The sequence below is a fragment of the Sturnira hondurensis genome, unplaced genomic scaffold, assembly GCF_014824575.4.
Source record: "Sturnira hondurensis isolate 20B ecotype Veracruz unplaced genomic scaffold, ASM1482457v3 Scaffold0021354, whole genome shotgun sequence".
Lineage (NCBI taxonomy): Eukaryota > Metazoa > Chordata > Mammalia > Chiroptera > Phyllostomidae > Sturnira > Sturnira hondurensis.
Window position 1 is genome coordinate 29,910,842 of NW_028093985.1, and position 17,552 is coordinate 29,928,393.

At 34.0% G+C, this 17,552-nt stretch overlaps 1 protein-coding gene across 5 annotated transcripts in view; it reads left to right on the top strand.

Moving 5' to 3' along the window:
• Nucleotides 1-17,552, top strand: part of FER (FER tyrosine kinase) — a 397,214-nt gene that overhangs the window by 115,886 nt on the left and 263,776 nt on the right. For all 5 annotated transcript variants that reach the window (XM_037032387.1, XM_037032386.1, XM_037032384.1 and 2 more), the window contains one exon: nt 9,366-9,488. In XM_037032387.1, the coding sequence (XP_036888282.1) occupies nt 9,366-9,488 (123 nt within the window). The remainder of the gene's footprint in view (nt 1-9,365; nt 9,489-17,552) is intronic.

A 17,552-nucleotide genomic window follows, 5' to 3' on the forward strand; every position in this document is an offset into this window, starting at 1 on the left:
TTTAAGATTAGGTTTTCCTCAAGAATTTTATTACAAGAATGAGTTATTCAATGTGTCTGTTGGGAGTGTCAGGATAATCTACGGTAATTCATATATATACACACACACACACACATATATATATGTATATATATATACACACACACACACACACACACACGTACACACACATGCACACCCAGGGTGGAGTAAAAGGAGGTTTACAGTTATTTGATTGGAAAATGATACAGTAATGAATCAGTAATAATTCAAGAATAAACTGTTTTGTATACTCACAACTGTAAACTTATTTTTGCCCCACCCTGTATGTTTGTATATATATAGACTATGTCTTGAAATGGTGGTGAATGAATAGGGTGAGTAGGGAAGCATGTTGGGGCTAATAGTTATAATAATGTTAAATAAATGTGGTTTTATTTCTCATCTCTTTACATTTTTTTTAGCATGACTCTCTCCAGAATATTAGGTCCTTATTTTTTGTTTCATTTTGTAATTTGCTTTTACTTAGTATTTGTTCCTGAATCAGTGTTAAATAGTTTTAGAGTAGCACAGTCTCAAAAGCTGTTTAAAAATGCTAATATTTGATGGTCTGTGCTTCCCTCTATTCTGCATTTTTTCTTAGCCCATTTAAGAGCTCTAATGCATTAATAATGAATGATATTCAGAAAAACACAAGGAACATTTTCCTTTTTTTCATTCCTTTATGTTTGTTTAAGAGGTCAGTGACCCTGTCCATTGTGAAAGGTTACATTAGTTTGGAAGAGAGAATCATTGATTTGTGACTCCTGGAGAATTTTTTCTATAAATAGGAGTCATACTGGCAATCTGCCAGACTTCTGATTAGTAGTGACTGTGAAAGAGAGAAAATTGGACCACATTTCTCTTGGACTCTTCAAAACCTTGGCTAGATGTCAGATGTGGTGAATGCTTAATTAACATCTTGAGTGAGTGAGTGAATGAAGACTGTTTTATGGAGAGACTTCAGGGAGTTTTTGAATAATGGGTCTCATATCTGGATTCATATCAGGGTCACTTAGGGAGCTGTAAAAAATGGTGATGTGTGGGACCCAACCCAAAGCAACTAAATCAGATTTTCTGCGGGTAAGATAGGGCATTAGAATTTATGGTAAGTTTTCCACTTGAATTTAATGTGCAGACAGGATTGAAAACTTCTGCCATAAGCCAATTAAAATTGTAGAAATGTGTATATTACCTTCTGGGGGAAGTCTCTGAAAATTTCTAGAGGGCTTTCTGGCCCAAAGTGGGTAAGGACTACTACTTACTTGAATATCTGTCTTTTCTATTTAAAAAATGTCTTTTTGTTACGTGTTGCTAATGAATATATTCCTCAAATTATATAGAATTATTGGGGGAAAACTAGCATTTTTACAGTAGACTAAGTAGAATTTGTCTTGACTTTGTTTTTTCTTTTGATCTGTTATGCTTCTGAGCCAGTCTTGACTTAGAATTTAAATAAATGCCCTTTACCTAAGGTTATCTCTTTTACTTTGCTAGTCCTGAAGAGACACCTTTTAATTTTTTTCTTTTTGCTTTTTCTAGATTCTTAAAAGTAACATAAAAATAATTTTCATTAGCACAAACTTAATCATAAATATAATAATTTATATTCTTGCTTTCTGTTTATTGTATCATGTAGAGTTTTTTCAAATAAATGTAGGAGGTTCTGAGATTATTATACAACTAGTATCTATATCCAAAACAAGATTAGATAATGTTGCTGCCTGCCTTTTCCCAGGCCTCATGGAATTCTAATGATATAATAGTAAGTGACAAAGTTACTATAAGTCACTAAGCATTTCATCATATTCTAAAATTATCTGTCAACTATATTTATAAACATTGCATATGTATATGGAAGTGTTAAATGCAATTATTTGTTGGATTATTTATTTCCTATGTATAGGAAATATTTTTGCTTGGTAGATCACATTTGTGATAGAGGGCTATTTCATGGCCTCTCATAGTTTCTGACACTGGACACCTGAGAATGTGTACTTCCCACCACACAGGCGCTTAGGTAGATAACCTTGTGCCTGATGTTGCTCCCTTTGTCTCTGTTTTCTGCAGCCTCTCTCCTTCCCCTCCAACAACCTTCCCCCAGGCTTCTTTTTTGGATCTCTCTTTATCAAATGCTGGAAGAGATACTACTCTTTGATTTTTAATCATCTGTTTATTATGATTATATATTCAAACATTCTAATGTATCAGTATCTACTTGAGTAGTTTTAGTTTATCAAAATAACTAAAAAATTCAGGAGTTATGAAATAAGGTATTTAAGTGCTTTAAATGTATTATAAGTTGTTACTATCCATCAATAGAAACATATTTGAATTCCAGTCTTGTATTCTAAACTGAAGTCCAACCTTAAGCCTCATGTTTTCCAATGCATTTTTTAAAATTTAAAGTAATTGTGAGTTTAGCTTTTACAGTGGGATGTAAATGAGATACATTAATTGAACAGTGGTAATTTTCTCTGTGGAAAAGTGATTCACTTGGGTTTTTTGTGGGATATGAGTTAGCAAACTACCACCTGTGGGCTAAATCCAGCTTGCAACTTATTTTACGCAGTCTGTGAGCTAAGAATGCTGTTTACATTTTTAAATGGTTTAAAAAATCAAAAGAAGAAGTATATGTTGTGAAATGTGAAAATTATATAAATTTTAATATCGGCCCATAAGTAAAGTTTTATTGGAACACATCATCACTTGTTCATTTATTTACCTGTTGTGTATAGGTGATCTCCTGCTATCATGGCAAAGTTGAGCATTTGTGATAGCGGCCATGTATGCATTCTCATCACTTTGCACTGCTACCTGGTGCACTACAGATCAGAGTGACACAGTTATAACTCAACAGCACTTTGAGTGTCACGTGTACTGCTATACAATATACTTCATTTACTGTTTAATATCAGTCCATGCCTATTAAGACAAAACAAGAAAAGAAAATGGATTTTGAATGTCACACTTTTAAAGTACAGTGGAGTGTGGATTTTTTTTGTTTGTTATTGAGTTAGATGGGAAAGCATTGTGTTTATTTTGCAATGAAATTCTGGCTGTGCTAAAATAATGCAATATATGCTTACATTACTAAATGAACACGCAGCTCACTATTACCAGCTCACAGGAGAGTCAGAAAATTTAAAGGAATTAAAATGGAATACCTCATCAAAGCAGACTTTCTTTAGAAAAATAAGCTATGTAAATGAGGATACAACCAAAATAAGTTTTTGGGGTCTCATTTGTTAGCCAAGCCAGGAGAGCCATTTACCAATGATAAATTAATTTAATAGTGTTTCATTGCGGTAGCTGAAGGAATATGTCTAGTGAAAATAAACTTGTTTTTAACTATTAGTGTTTCAGTGAGAATATTTGTGTGAGGAGTTGAGCCATTGAGAACTACATCATTAGTTAATTTTAAAAAACGAGGCAAATGATTTCATGTGGTTTTCCCTGACGCTTAATGAGTCAGCAGGTATGATAAAAAAGTGCTCAGTTGTTTGTTTGAAGAGTAAATGCCAAGTTTTAAGTGACTGAAGACTTAACTCTTTGTAAATAGCCTGAGTGAAACTACAGGTAAAGATATTTTCAAAGAAGTTAAGAAAACCCTAATTTAGTACAAACTTTAGTGGAATATTTTAAGATGTATTACAAATGATGATGTTAAAAATCTGTGGATCAGTAGAAGGCTAAACATTATTACCCTCAAAATATTTTTGTTCTTTTCATAGTACACTGGTGTTATGATAAGTAGTACTCAATTATTATATTTTGAATTGGTCAATAAAATGTGAATATTTATCTTTTTTCTTATATAAATATTTATGTGATATTCCTTGATTTTGCCTTTTGGTGGAAAAGCCTAAAGTATTTACTCTTTGGATCTTTAAAAAAATGTTTGCTGACTTTTGTTGAGCGGAGTGCCATCAGTTTTGCCCATTAACTGTCTGAATCAACTTTGTGGAACAGTGGACCGACAGCTACTGCAATACTCTCATGTCTTAAGCAGGACCTTGGCTTTATCAAGTCTGTTTTTGGCTGTTCTCATTTACCATCTTAGCTCATTTGTTTTTTGGGTGAACGTGTAGTATAATTATGTGAGGCTATATTAGGGGAATACTTTGTGAATGAGTGAGTTGGAATATTTGGAATTATGTAAAATATTAGGAGGCAGATGACATATTTGAAGGAAAATTTTATCAAGGGAAATTAAAAAGGTTGCAGAGAAAGCAGGTGGATATATCAGATTGGAGGTGGATATTTTTAACAAAAACTTCTGCTTGGTTGATTAGGTGTCACCTTCTGTGTAATCTTGAGAAAGACTAATACATTTTTGTGCCATGGTATACAAGTTCATACATGAAGTGCTATGAGATGGCTAAAAAATGGTTTATTTAATTTATGTTGCAGTAATAAAGATGTGAGAAAATTACTTCAGGCAACTGTCACCCTTATTCCATTTGGTTTTCTATGAACCCAAATATCACAATTAGTATGACAGTATTGGACATTTATAATTTATAATTTTCAGGAAGTTGGGTCTCTGTAAGTATATTGTAAGATACAGATAGTGATATCCAATGGTTTGTGGATACAAAAAGGGTTGTGTAAGTACTGAAGACTTGTTATTATCCACAATAATTGTTTTACATTTTTGTATCATTAAATACAGCTAAACTTTTAAAAATTAACTAATGCAAGCAGATGACAATATCTTCAGAATCTTACAAAAGAGTATAACAGTGAAAATTAAAGTTTTGTCTTTTTTTAAGACTCATTTCTGATCTCCAATGTTAATTCATTTAAAAAATGTATGTATTGTTCCAGGATGTGTTTACAAGCACATGCATGTATATAAATTGTTTTCCTTACTTAAGTAGGGTTATTCTATGCATAGTCTTTTGCTTTATTTTCTTAAAGTATATGAATTCCTAATAGGGTATAGTGTTTTACTGCTTTAATGTAACATAATTGTTTAATTTAGTTAGGTGCTAAATAGATTTCCATTTTATTAGAGTAGGAAATGGAAGTTTAGAAAAGCTAAGTAAATATTGAACCTGAAGGTGTCTAGTTCTAGAACCGGTGTCTGATTTGCCAGAATAAGGGGCTTTATAGAATGCAGTAGAGATGAGGAGTTGTAAGCACAAATACTTCTCTTACTGTGATGTGGCAAGATAAAGTGAGCTTGATGATGTAATTTTTACATGAAAGCAGTCAGCCCTGCGTCAGTGACTTCTATGTAGAGAACTAGGCTTCCCTCACTGCACCACCACGGTAGTGGTTTGGATATGGTTAGCTCTAGAATTAGTTGATGGGTGAAAGTTGTAAATTGTGTGGTTTTCACATTGAAATGGCTCGTCAGGTTTACTCTCTGATAATCCAGAGTAATAGTCATCAGGGTGGTCTTGGTACTTATTAAAGAATTATGGAAAAAGCAGAATGTGGGCTTCTAGTGAGAAAAACAGAACAGAGAACTGAGTTGAACACATAGTATGTGTAAAATTCAAAGTGTAAGGAATATCCCATGAAGAATAAGCCCTGGTGCCTGCATCTTACAATTTGCAGGGGCTGTGTACTTATTTCAGGATAGATAAGAGGATAAGATACAGTTAGTAGAATTAAGAAGAAACTAGGAAAGCAAACAGTAATAACGAAGGAGAGGAAAGAAGAAGAAAAGAGAGGTTTGGAGGAAAAAAGTTTGATGTCTCTTCTAGAACGTAAATTTCCTGAATGTAGACTTGTGTATTGTTTTATCCCTAGTGTCTAGCTTAGTAAAGACATTAAATGAGTGAATGAAGAATTGAGAAGAGAGGTGAATAGAAAATTAATTGGAAAGAGAAGAGTAAGGAAGAGTACAAAGAGTAAAAAAAGAGATATAGGAGAGAGAAGTAAAAGATGAAACAGGAGGAGAGTGTTGAAGAGGGAAAGAGCTTTTTACCAAACTCAGCTTCCATGTAACATGGCCAAGACAATGGTGAGAAGTTGGTTCTTTCTCTGTTACCTCTAGACCGGGGTGTGACAGGAGGTGGCTGGAATAGGTTCTGAAGTAGGGTCCTGTGATACAGACTTTGATGAGGACTAAGTGCGATCATGTATAAGGCAGAATTTTGTAAACATCAAAGGATTCTGTGTGTTATTTGCTTACTTATTTATAATTGTTTATAAGTAACTTGAAACCAGAAGTTGAAATGTATCTTTCTTAAGAGTGAGTTCTAATTTTAATATAGTGATGCTTTCTTTACATGGTCAGGATATGAACTATTCCTTGTAAGTGAATTTTCCAGATAACTGTAGTTCATCTCATCATCAAAATAAAAAAAACATACTTTTACTGGATTGGATGTCTTAAAATATATGTACATGTGTATTTTTTTAAAGAATAATGATCTTACATTAACCTTTTCCTTATATTCCAGATCATTATGAGCATCATTTATTATGTTTTGCTATAATATAGTAATACCCTCAGAAACCAATTGCGATTTTTTATTTTGCTTGACTTTAAACAAAGATGAAGTAATCTATTACACTTATTCATGCATTCATTGGTTGCTTCTTGTATGTGCCCTGGCCAGGGATTAAATCCTGATATAACCAAGGGGTAGAACCTTGGTATATCAAAACAAAGCTCTAACCAACTGAGTTGTCAGGCCTGGGCAAAAATGAAATAATCTGGATTGCTGTATTTTGAGTTCTTCTGATTAAGTTCATAGTTTTTCTGCCTTTTCATCTCTATGACCTATTAGTTGATAATTTAAAACTTAAGTTAATTCTTGTTATAAAAGATTCAAATAATATAAATAAGTATAGAAGAAAATATGAAAGACTTATTTTTTGGTTTTAAGTACTCTCTATTCCAATCCCACATCGTTCAGAGTATCAATCAGTTTCATTTGTAGTAATCTAGTTCTGTGTATCCACACACACATAGCCATATACATATTATATTAGTCTGCTCTGGCTGCCATAACAGAATACCACAAACTGGTGCATTAAGCAACAACAATATTTTTTTCTCACAGTTTTTATTTTTCACTCAACAATTTTTTTCTCACAGTTTTTATTTCTCACTCAACAATTTTCTTTCTCACTTTTATTTCTCACAGTTCTGGAGGTTAGAAGTTCTAGATCAAGGTGCTGGCCAACTTGGTTCTTGCTTAGACTCCGCTCCTGGCTTGTAGACTGCTGTCTTCTTGTGTACTCACATGACTTTGTGTGTGTTTGGAGGAAAGAGAGAGGGAGCATGAGCAGACTGTCTAGAATCTCTTTTTCATAAGGACACTAATGCCATCATGAAGCCCCCCCTCTCATGGTGTCATCTGACCCTAATTATCTTCCAATGCCCCATATCTAAAAATACCCTCACACTGCTGTGACCCATGTGGCTCAGTTGGTTGGAGCATTGTCCCATGACCAAAAAGATTTCAGGTTTGATTCCCGGTCTGGGTGCATATGATCCCTGGTTTGGGTGCATACAGGAGGCAACCAGTCGGTGTGTTTCTCTTGCATTGATGTTTCTCTTTCTCCCTGTCTCTCTAAAAGCAATAAAAAAGAATGTCCTCTGGTGAGATTGAAAAAAAGTAATGCCATCACGTTGGTAATTAGAGCTTCAGTATAAGAATTTTAAGGGGATAACATTCAGTCCATAGCACATATACACATATATTTATTTTAATATTAATGGAGCCATGCTATATGTACTCTGCATGTGCTTTTTAATTTAAAAAGGTGCCTTAGAAGAACCTTATAAGTGTGCATCTCATTTTAAAGTGACTACATGCTATTCTGTCTCTTATAAATATATTAACATTTATTCAGCCATTCACTTGTCCATGGACATTTAAATGTTTTCTTTGGTTTAAAAACAATGTTGCAACAAACATGTTCGTGTCAAATTTTGTGCACATTCTAAAGTATTTTGGTAAGACATATTTTTAGATGGTGAGAGAATATTCTAATTTGATGTTTGAGAGACAATTCCACAATGATCTATGAAATATTTGTGCAAATTTTGTCACATCAACAGTGTATGTGTGTTTTTATTTTGCACTATTGAGAACACTGAATATTATCACTCTTTTCTATAGTTTTCAATTTTAGTAGGTGAAAAATAACTTACTGTTTATTTAATCTGCAGTTATTTAATTGTGGGTCAGGTTGTAAATATTCCCATTATTAATTATTTGAATTTTTCTTGATGAACTTCCAATTGTGTTCTTTGTATATTTTCATATTAGGTTGTCTTTTTTTCTAAGACTTTTTTTCTGCATTAAAAGAGCTTAGCTTATAATTTGCATTGCAAATATTTCACAGTATGACTTTTGCTTTTGACTTTATTATCTCTTAAATAATTAAAAATTTTAAGATGTGGATTATTCACATATTTTTATATATTTTGGGTTTCATTTATTGCTTTAAAATGCTAAAGATAAAAATTTTACTGTACTTTGATAGTTGTATGTGTTTTGTGGTAGAAATATTTCTATTCAATACCAAATGCATTTTATGCAACTATAAATTATCTGGCTTATGAGTGCATATTAATTTTGTATATTTAATTATCTTCAAATCTGTATAGAAAATACCTCTAAAGCATTATTACAATATGTGCAATAGCTCACCCTCAATTTAAATTATTATACAACTGAGACTCACTTTCTTTAATTTAAAATAAGGATAATGGGATCTGTGTCATAGGTTATTATGATACATCATATGCAAATAATACTAAAAACCATTTTACTCAATGCTTACTAAGTATGAGTTATCATATATGCATTAGTTTATTGGATCCTCAAAACAATGCTTTCAAGCAGGTATTACTGTATCCAAATTGCAAATGAGAAAATGAGCTAAGTAGCTTGCTAAGTAGCTTGAATTGATGGAATTTTAAAGAAATCCTTAATGCAGGATTTCAGATAAAAAGCAGCAAAACCAGAGTGTAAATATGCATCTGGAAACAAAAATAATGATCTTTTCACTATACACTCTTCCTGGGATATAACAGGAATTCGATTTAGTCTTTTCTGCTTTCTCTATTTGCTTTCTGTGTTTTTTTGTATTTGATGAATAAGACTCTTTAGAAAAGTACTGCCCAAGAGTACTTACTGTCATTATTAAAATTTTCTGGTCTGTATCATCCAATAAGTTAGCCACTAGCTACATGTGTCTGTTCAGTCCTTGAAAGGTGGTTAATGCAGCCATGAAACTGAAATTTTACTTTAAATTAAAATACATGTGGCTACTGTTTGGGGCATCACAACCTTAGATGTATGAGTGTTTGTGTGTGTGTAAAGTGAATGCAGTTTTGTATGGATTGATAATGAGGAAACTGTCCATTCTAGGTTGAAAACTTTAGCAGAGGAACTTATGCAGACACAGCAAATGCTTTTGAACAAGGAGGAAGCTGTCCTGGAGCTAGAGAAAAGAATTGAAGAATCTTCTAAAACTTGTGAAAAGAAGTCTGAGTGAGTAAAACAAAAATAATTTAAAGGCAGAAAGTTGAATTGATGGAATTTTAAAGAAATACTTTAGTTATGTGTATTATGGATGTAAAATTTCTAAAAGCTGAAATTTCATTTTATGTATAAAACTTAGATACTTTCTAGGACTGTAGAAAAATAATTATATTTTTGTCTATGTAATGTACTGATTATATGTTTTAATGTTTTACATTTAAGCTATTTTCCAAAAAAATCCTGTTAAAAGCTGTCTTCTTCTCGTCACTGTCCAACAGATTCACTATGAATTCCTTGTTAAGGATGTGGCAGGCGAGTATTATGTAGAAATTGGCTTCTACTGTGTGAGGAGGAAGCAAAAAAAACTTAATAGAAAATACCAGTCTGCTTCACCTATAAAAATTGTATTTAGGATATAATCCTAGCAGTGGAATTGCTTGGTAGAAAGGCAGGTCCATTTTTAGTTTTCTTAGAAAATTCCATATTATTTTTCATAGCGGTTGTACCAGTCTGCAATCCCACCAACAGTGAATTAGGGTCCCCTTTTCCCCACACCCTCTCCAACACTTGTTGTTTGTTGCTTTGTTTATGATAGCCATTCTGACCAGTGTAAAGTGGTATCTCATTGTGGTTTTAATTTGCATCTCTCTGATAGCTAGCGATAGTGAGCATCTTTTCATGTGTCTCTGGATCTTCTGAATGTCCTCCTTGGAAAAATGTCTGTTCAAGTCCTTTGCCCACTTTTCAGTTGGGTTGTTGTCTTCTTGGAGTGGAGTCGTGTAAGTTCTTTATATATTTTGGAGATTAAACCCTTGTCTGAGGTATCATTGGCAAATATGTTTTCCCATACAGTTGGTTGTCTTTTTATTTTAATACTGTTTTCTTTAGCCATGCAGAAGCTTTTTATTTTGATGAGATCCCATTTGTTTATTCTTTCCTTTATGTCCCTTGCTCTAGGGGACATATCAGTAAAAATGTTGCTGCGTGAAATATCAGATTTTCTTGCTAATGTTCTCCTGTAGGACTTTAATGGTGTCATGGCTTATATTTAAGTCTTTTATCCACCTTGAATTTATTTTGGTGTATGGTGTAAGTTGGTGCTCCAGTTTCATTTTTTTATACATAGTTTTCCAGTTCTCCCAACACCATTTGTTGAAGAGGCTATTATTAGTCCATTTTATGTTGCTGTCCCCTTTGTCGAATATTAATTGCCTGTAGAGACTTGGGTTTATTTCTGGGCTCTTTGTACTGTTCCATTGATCTATGTGCCTGTTTTTACGCCAGTACCAGGCTGTTTTGAATACAGTGGCCTTGTAATACAGTTTGGTATTGGGTATTGTGACCCCTCTGACTTTGTTCTTTTTTCTCAAAATTGCAGGTGCTATTTGGTCATTTAGGGTTCCATATAAATTTTTGAAGTGTTTCTTCTATGCCTGTGAAGTATGTCATTGGTACTTTAATAGGTGTTGCATTGAATCTGTAAAGTGCTTTGGGTAGTATGGACATTTTGATGATGTTAATTCTTCCAATCCATGAACATGGTATATGTTTCCATTTGTTTGTGTCGTCCTTGATTTCTTTCTTCAGTGTTGTGTAGTTTTCTGCATACAGGTCTTTTATATCCTTGGTTAAGTTTATTCCTAGGTATTTTATTTTTCTTTTTGCTATATTGAATGGGATTATTTTCTTGATTTCTGCTTTTCCTTTTCATTGTTGGTATACAAAAATGCCTTTGATTTTTGGATATTGACTTTGTATCCTGCTGTTTTGCCAAATTCATTTATTAGGTTGAGCCGTTTTGGGGTAGAGTCTATAGGATTTTCCATGTACATTATCATGTCATCTGCAAACAGTGACAGTTTTGTTTCCTCCTTTCTGATTTGGATGCCTTCTTAATATTTCTTAAACATTTCCTTTTTTGTGTATATATGTATATATACATGTATACTTGAATGCACTTAAATAATTAAAATCAGTTTTTATTTAGTTCTAACAGTAGATTTAGAATAATTTTACTGTTTAACATGTTAGCTTCATATACTGTTACTTGAAAATAATAAAAACAATAAAACAAAACTATATTTGCTCACAAATACTGCAGAATATTCTATCAGTTACATGATTACATTCTTAAATTATTTTTAAATGAATTGAATCATACTGAACTTTTGTTTGTCAGAAATACCACTATTGGTTCTATCAAAATATAACATAATAAGGGACAAAAGTTAGAACTTATAAATTTGGATTTAACATAATTGTGTCTAAAACATAATAACAGTCACAAAGTAAATTATATAATTAATAATTTTATAGTTTTCATTCCTATGAATGAGTAATATAAAGTGAAAAGTGAACTTAAAGAATAGTTTTTATGTAACATTAAATTCACACAAGAACCAAATTTTAGTTTATATAAATAATGCAGCCCTCATTTGAAGTGTAACCATTGCAGAATTTTATCTAACAAAAATAGGACGAATAGATAAATCCAACTACTAGAAATGGTATGATTTTAATATGACACAAAGCATCACTCTAGTATCTTTACTCATTACTTTTAAAGCATGTTTACTCAAGTGGAAATAATAATCAATCTTCACCAGATTTAGGATCTTTGACTATTATATTAGAAAATAGTTTATGGGAAAATATACCAAGCATATATCATTTATGACTCAATGGCATAAATAGCTTGAAACTTCCTGTTGGTTTTAATGCTTGGCTTGATTTCTGAAAAGTGAATGATTATTTAATTTTGTATAGTTTTGTACCATTATCATGTAGTACTTAAAAGTGCCTTGTATATTATAAAGTCATATCACTTAGAGCCATGTAGGATCTTAAGAGAGCATTTGGTTCAACCTTGTGTTTCAAATTACGTGATATCTGCAGCCCAGGAGTTTTAAGAGACATGCAAAATGCTGCATCTAGCCTATAGTGAAGGTAAGAATTGAACCACTTTAGAATATTGTTCTAGTTTGCAAAATCAAGGAACTTTTATTTTTGTCTTATAATTTTAGGATTATATGTATTATGAAAATGTGCTACATAAATAAGGAATTTATTCCACAATATTTATTGCATGTCTAATAAGTGCTGTGAATACAATGAGAAGTAAGACATATATGGCCACGTGTCTCATGAAACTTACATTTTTGTAGAGTGGATCAGTACAAAACAAGAAATTAAAATTTCCCAGCAAATTGTAATAATTGCTGAAACAACAGTGCAGCTACAAGAACAGAGGAGTACCTACCTACCTACTTAAGATAGGCGATCGGGGTTCTTCTAGGACATGGCGTCTTAGCCAGGATCTGAGGACAGAAGGTGCCTTCCATTTGGAAAGTAGTCAGAGGTAGGGATAAGTATTACATGCAAAGGTTCTGATCTCTTCCATGTTTTAAATTTATATATGGCTTCTTATGATCTTGCATCATTTAATTATGTATTTACTATAATTTAAAAAATTAAAATATAAATATAGCTTGTTTTCTTAGTGGTGTCATAAGCATATAAAATAATTATATAGTGTGTTGTATAATGATCACAGCAGTACTTTATAAAAACTAATTGAACAAAAGCAAGGTTTTAATGTATGTGAAATTGTTATAATAGAGCTCAATGGGGTTAATTGGAAGAAGTTGATATTGCTCTTTGATTTCATTATGACATGTGATTAAAAAATATTAAGACCATAGCCATGTAATAGGAGATATGCTTCCCTTGCTAGTCTCATTATTTTTTAAAACCACTAAACTGAAAACGAGGAAGTTTATATTTTAACTTAATTCTTGGTATTAGGATAGTGTCTCAGAATTTCTAAGTGATTGCAATGTGGCACAATACAGTAGATACTTAGAAGTTCTGAAGGAGAATAAACAAGGCCTATCCCTAAAACAGATTATTTAGGAACCCAAGGCATATGAGACGATAAAAGCCTCACTGTATCGGAGGAAGCGTGATGGCAGCAATAATGATGTATTTTTATTTAAATTTAAAATTTTAAGGTAATTTTGATAGCGGTGTATGTGAATGAGTTAATACAGAGTGGTCCCATGTACCCTATATTTACTTTGCCCCAATGGTAGCATTTTGAAAAAGTATAATTTAACATTATAGTTGCAGATATTTACCTAGATTACAGTCATGACTTGAAACATTTCCATCACTGGAAGGGACCTCCTCATGTTGCACTTTTATAGCTACTCTGCTTTCCATCTTCCACCCCCTTCTTTACCCCCAATAACTTTTAATCTGTTCTCCATTTTTACAATTTGTCTTTTTAATAATGTTATATAAATGAAATCTCATTCTATATAACCTTTTGAAATTAGCTTTTTATAGTCATAATTCTCTGGAGATTGATCCGGGTACTTTCATTTCTTTTAACTGTTAAGCACAATAATATTCCTTGGTATGGGGGTTAGTTTCCTAGGGCTGCCATTACCGAGTACCACAAACTGGGAGGCTTAAAAACATGCATTTATTGTCTCAGAGTTCTGGAGACCAGAAGTCTGAAATAAGTTATCAGTAGGCTGGTTTCTGAGGAAGAATCTGTTCTACACATCTGTCTTAGCTTCTGCTGTTGGCCAGCAGTCCTAGCACTCCTTTGTTCATAGAAGCATCAACCCAGATTTTGCCTCCATCTGTGTATGGTGTTCTGCCTGTGTCTTCTCCATATCCAGATTTTCCTCCTCTTACAAGGATACCAGTCATGAATTAAGGGCCCATGGACTCCGATATGACCTCATCTTAACTACTTATGTTTACAGCAACCCATAACCAATTAAGGTTATATTCTGAGCTTCTTTTTTTAAAAAAATTAAAATATATTTTATTGATTGTGCTATTACAGTTGTCCCATTTCCCTTCCTTAACTCCCCTCCGCCCTGCACACCCCTTCCTACCCACATTCTCCCCACCTTTAGTTCATATCCATGGGTTATACATTTAATTTCTTTGGCTTCTACATTTTCCATACTATTCTTGCCCTCCCCCTGTCTATTTTCTACCTACCATCTATGCTACTTATTCTCTGTACATTTTCCCCCCTCTCTCCCTTTCCCACTACCCTGTTGTTAACCCTCCATGTGATCTCCATTTCTGTGGTTCTGTTCCTGTTCTAGTTGTTTGCTTTTGTTTTTGTTTTATGGGTGGTTGTTAATAATTGTGAATTTGCTGTCATTTTACTGTTCATATTTTTAATCTTCTTTTTCTTAGATAAATCCCTTTAACATTTCATAAAATAAGGGCTTGGTGATGATGAACTCCTTGAACTTGACCTTCTCTGAGAAGCACTTTATCTGCCCTCCCATTCTAAATGAAAGCTTGGCTGGATAGAGCAATCTTGGATGTAGGTCCTTTCATGACTTGAAATACTTCTTTCCAGCCCCTTCTTGCCTGTAAGGTCTCTTTTGAGAAATCAGCTGACAGACTTATGGGAACTCCTTTGTAGACCTGTCTCCTTATCTCTTGCTGCTTCTAGGATTCTCTCCTTATTTTTAATCTTGGCTAATGTAATTCTGATGTGCCTTGGTGTGTTCCTTCTTGAGTCCAACTTCTTTGGTTCTCTCTGAGCTTCCTGGACTTCCTGGTACTCTATTTTCTTTGCCAGATTGGGGAAGCTCTCCTTTATTATTTGTTCAAATAAGATTTCCACTCGTTGCTCTTCCTCTTCTCCTTCTGGTACCCCTATAATTCAGATGTTGGAATGTTTAAAGATGTCCTGGAGGTTCCTAAGCCTCTCCTCATTTTTTTGAATTTTTGTTTCTTCATTCTTTTCTGGTCGGATGTTTCTTTCTTCTGGTCCACACCATTGATTTGAATCCCACTTTCCTTTCCATCAGAATTGGTACCCTATACATTTTCCTTTGTTTCACTTAGCATTATCTTTATTTTTTCATCCAATTCATGACCAAATTCAACCAATTCTGTAAGCATCCTGATTACCAGTGTTTTGAACTGTGCGTTTGATAGGTTGGCTACCTCTTTGACACTTCATTATATTTTGTTTGGAGCTTTGACCGTTCTTTCATTTGGGCTATTTTTTTGTCTTGATGATCCTGTTATGTAGCGAGGGACAGAGCCTTAGGTATTCACCTGGTGCGGCAACCCCTGTGGCTGGGTTGTGATGCTGTATGTGAGGAAGGGGTCCAAGAGGGACCAATGGTGCTTGTTCTGCTCTCTGCCGGCTTTCAGTGACTTCCCCTACAAGCTACCCACAAGCAAATTGGGCCCTTCTGGCACTGATTTCCATGTGGGTAGGTTTGTATATGTTCTAGGACCCTGTGGAACCATCCAATAAACTCTCCTGCGAGGCTGGGCGTTTCTCTCACTGCTGCCTCAACCCCCACAAATGTTTTCTATCAGTGGTTTGAGGCTTTATTTCCCTGCGCTGGGGCCCTGGGTTGCGAGGTCTGTTTTGCTCCCCAGTTGTTCCTCTCAGTTTATCTGTGTGTGTGTGAGTGTGGGACCGCCCTCACTGCAATCCACCATCTGGTTGGGTCTGCCAGCCGTGGCTTTGCTGTGAGTCCTCTCTGCCTGGCTGCCTGTCTCTGCACTTCCTGCCTGTCTGGATGAATGTGTCGTCTTTAACTCCTTGGTTGTTGGACTTCCATACAGTTCAATTTTCTGTCAGTCCTGGTGTTTTTTTGTTTTTAAATTGTTGTCCTTCTTTTGGTTGTGCAAGGAAGCACAGTATGTCTACCTATACCTCCATCTTGGCCGAAAGTTCCTATTCTGAGGTTTTTAAGGTTAGAATTTGAACATATCTTTTTGGAGGACACAATTCAACCCATAACAGCGTATATATCCCATGCTTTGTCTAATCATTCATCCTTTTAAGAGCATCTGATTTGTTTCCAGTTTTTGGTTATTACAAATGGAGTCGCAAACATTTATGTATGGGTTTTTGTATGAACAAAAGTTTTAACTTCTCTATGATAAATACCCAGGGTACAACTGCTAGTTGTGTGGTAATTGAATGTGTATTTTGAATAGTGATTGTACCCTTGATACATTTCTGTCAGCAGTGGGTGAATGATCCATGTCTCATCATTACCAGCTATTTAGAAAAATTTGACCCATTGTAATCTGCATGTAGTGATGTCTCATTTTATTGAATTAAGACTGTATTTTTTAAAGTAGTTTAAGATTCACAGCAAAATGGAGAAGAAAGTACAGAGATTTCCTTTCTATTCTTGACCCCTCACATGCATAGCTTCCCCCAATATCAATATCCCCACCAATTGATGATCCCACAGTAACATGTCATTATCACCCGAAGTTCATAGTTTATATTAGGTTGCACTCTTGGTGGTGTTTATTCTGTGAGTTTGAACAATGTGTAATGACACTTATCCATCATTATGGTGTAATACAGAATTTTTTCGCTAAAAGTCCTCTTTCCTCCACTTCCCCCCATTCCCAACTGCTGAAAACCACTGATCTTTTTACTGTCTATATAATTTTGGCTTTTCTAGAATGTCACATGGAATCATACATTATGTAGCCTTTTTAGATTGACTTTTTTCACTTAAAATATGCATTTAAGATTCCTTTATGTATTTTTATGACTTGTTAGCTTATTTCTTTTGAATTTTGAACAATATTTTGTTGTCTGCATGTGCCACAGTTTATTTATCCATTCACCTACTAGAGGATATCTTTTTGGTTGCTTCCAGTTGTTGGCAAGTATGAATAAAGCTACTGTGAAAACCCATGTGTGGGATTTTATGTGAACATAAGTTTTCAACTTTTTTGAGTAAATACTAAGAAGTGTCATTGATGGATCTTATGGCAAAAGTATGTTTAGTTTTATGAGGAAGTGCCAAACTGCCTTCCAAAGTGGCTGTGCCATTTTGTATTCCGACCAGGAATGAATGAGAGTCTCTGTTGTTCCACATCCTACCAGCATTTGGTGTTGTCAGTGTTCTGGAGTTTGTCATTCTTATAAATGTGTATTGGTATCTCATTGTTGCTTTAATTTTCATTTCTCTGATGACATATGATGTGCAGTATCTTTTCATGTGCTTAGCTGCCCCCTGTTTGAATTCTTTGGTCAGCTGTCTA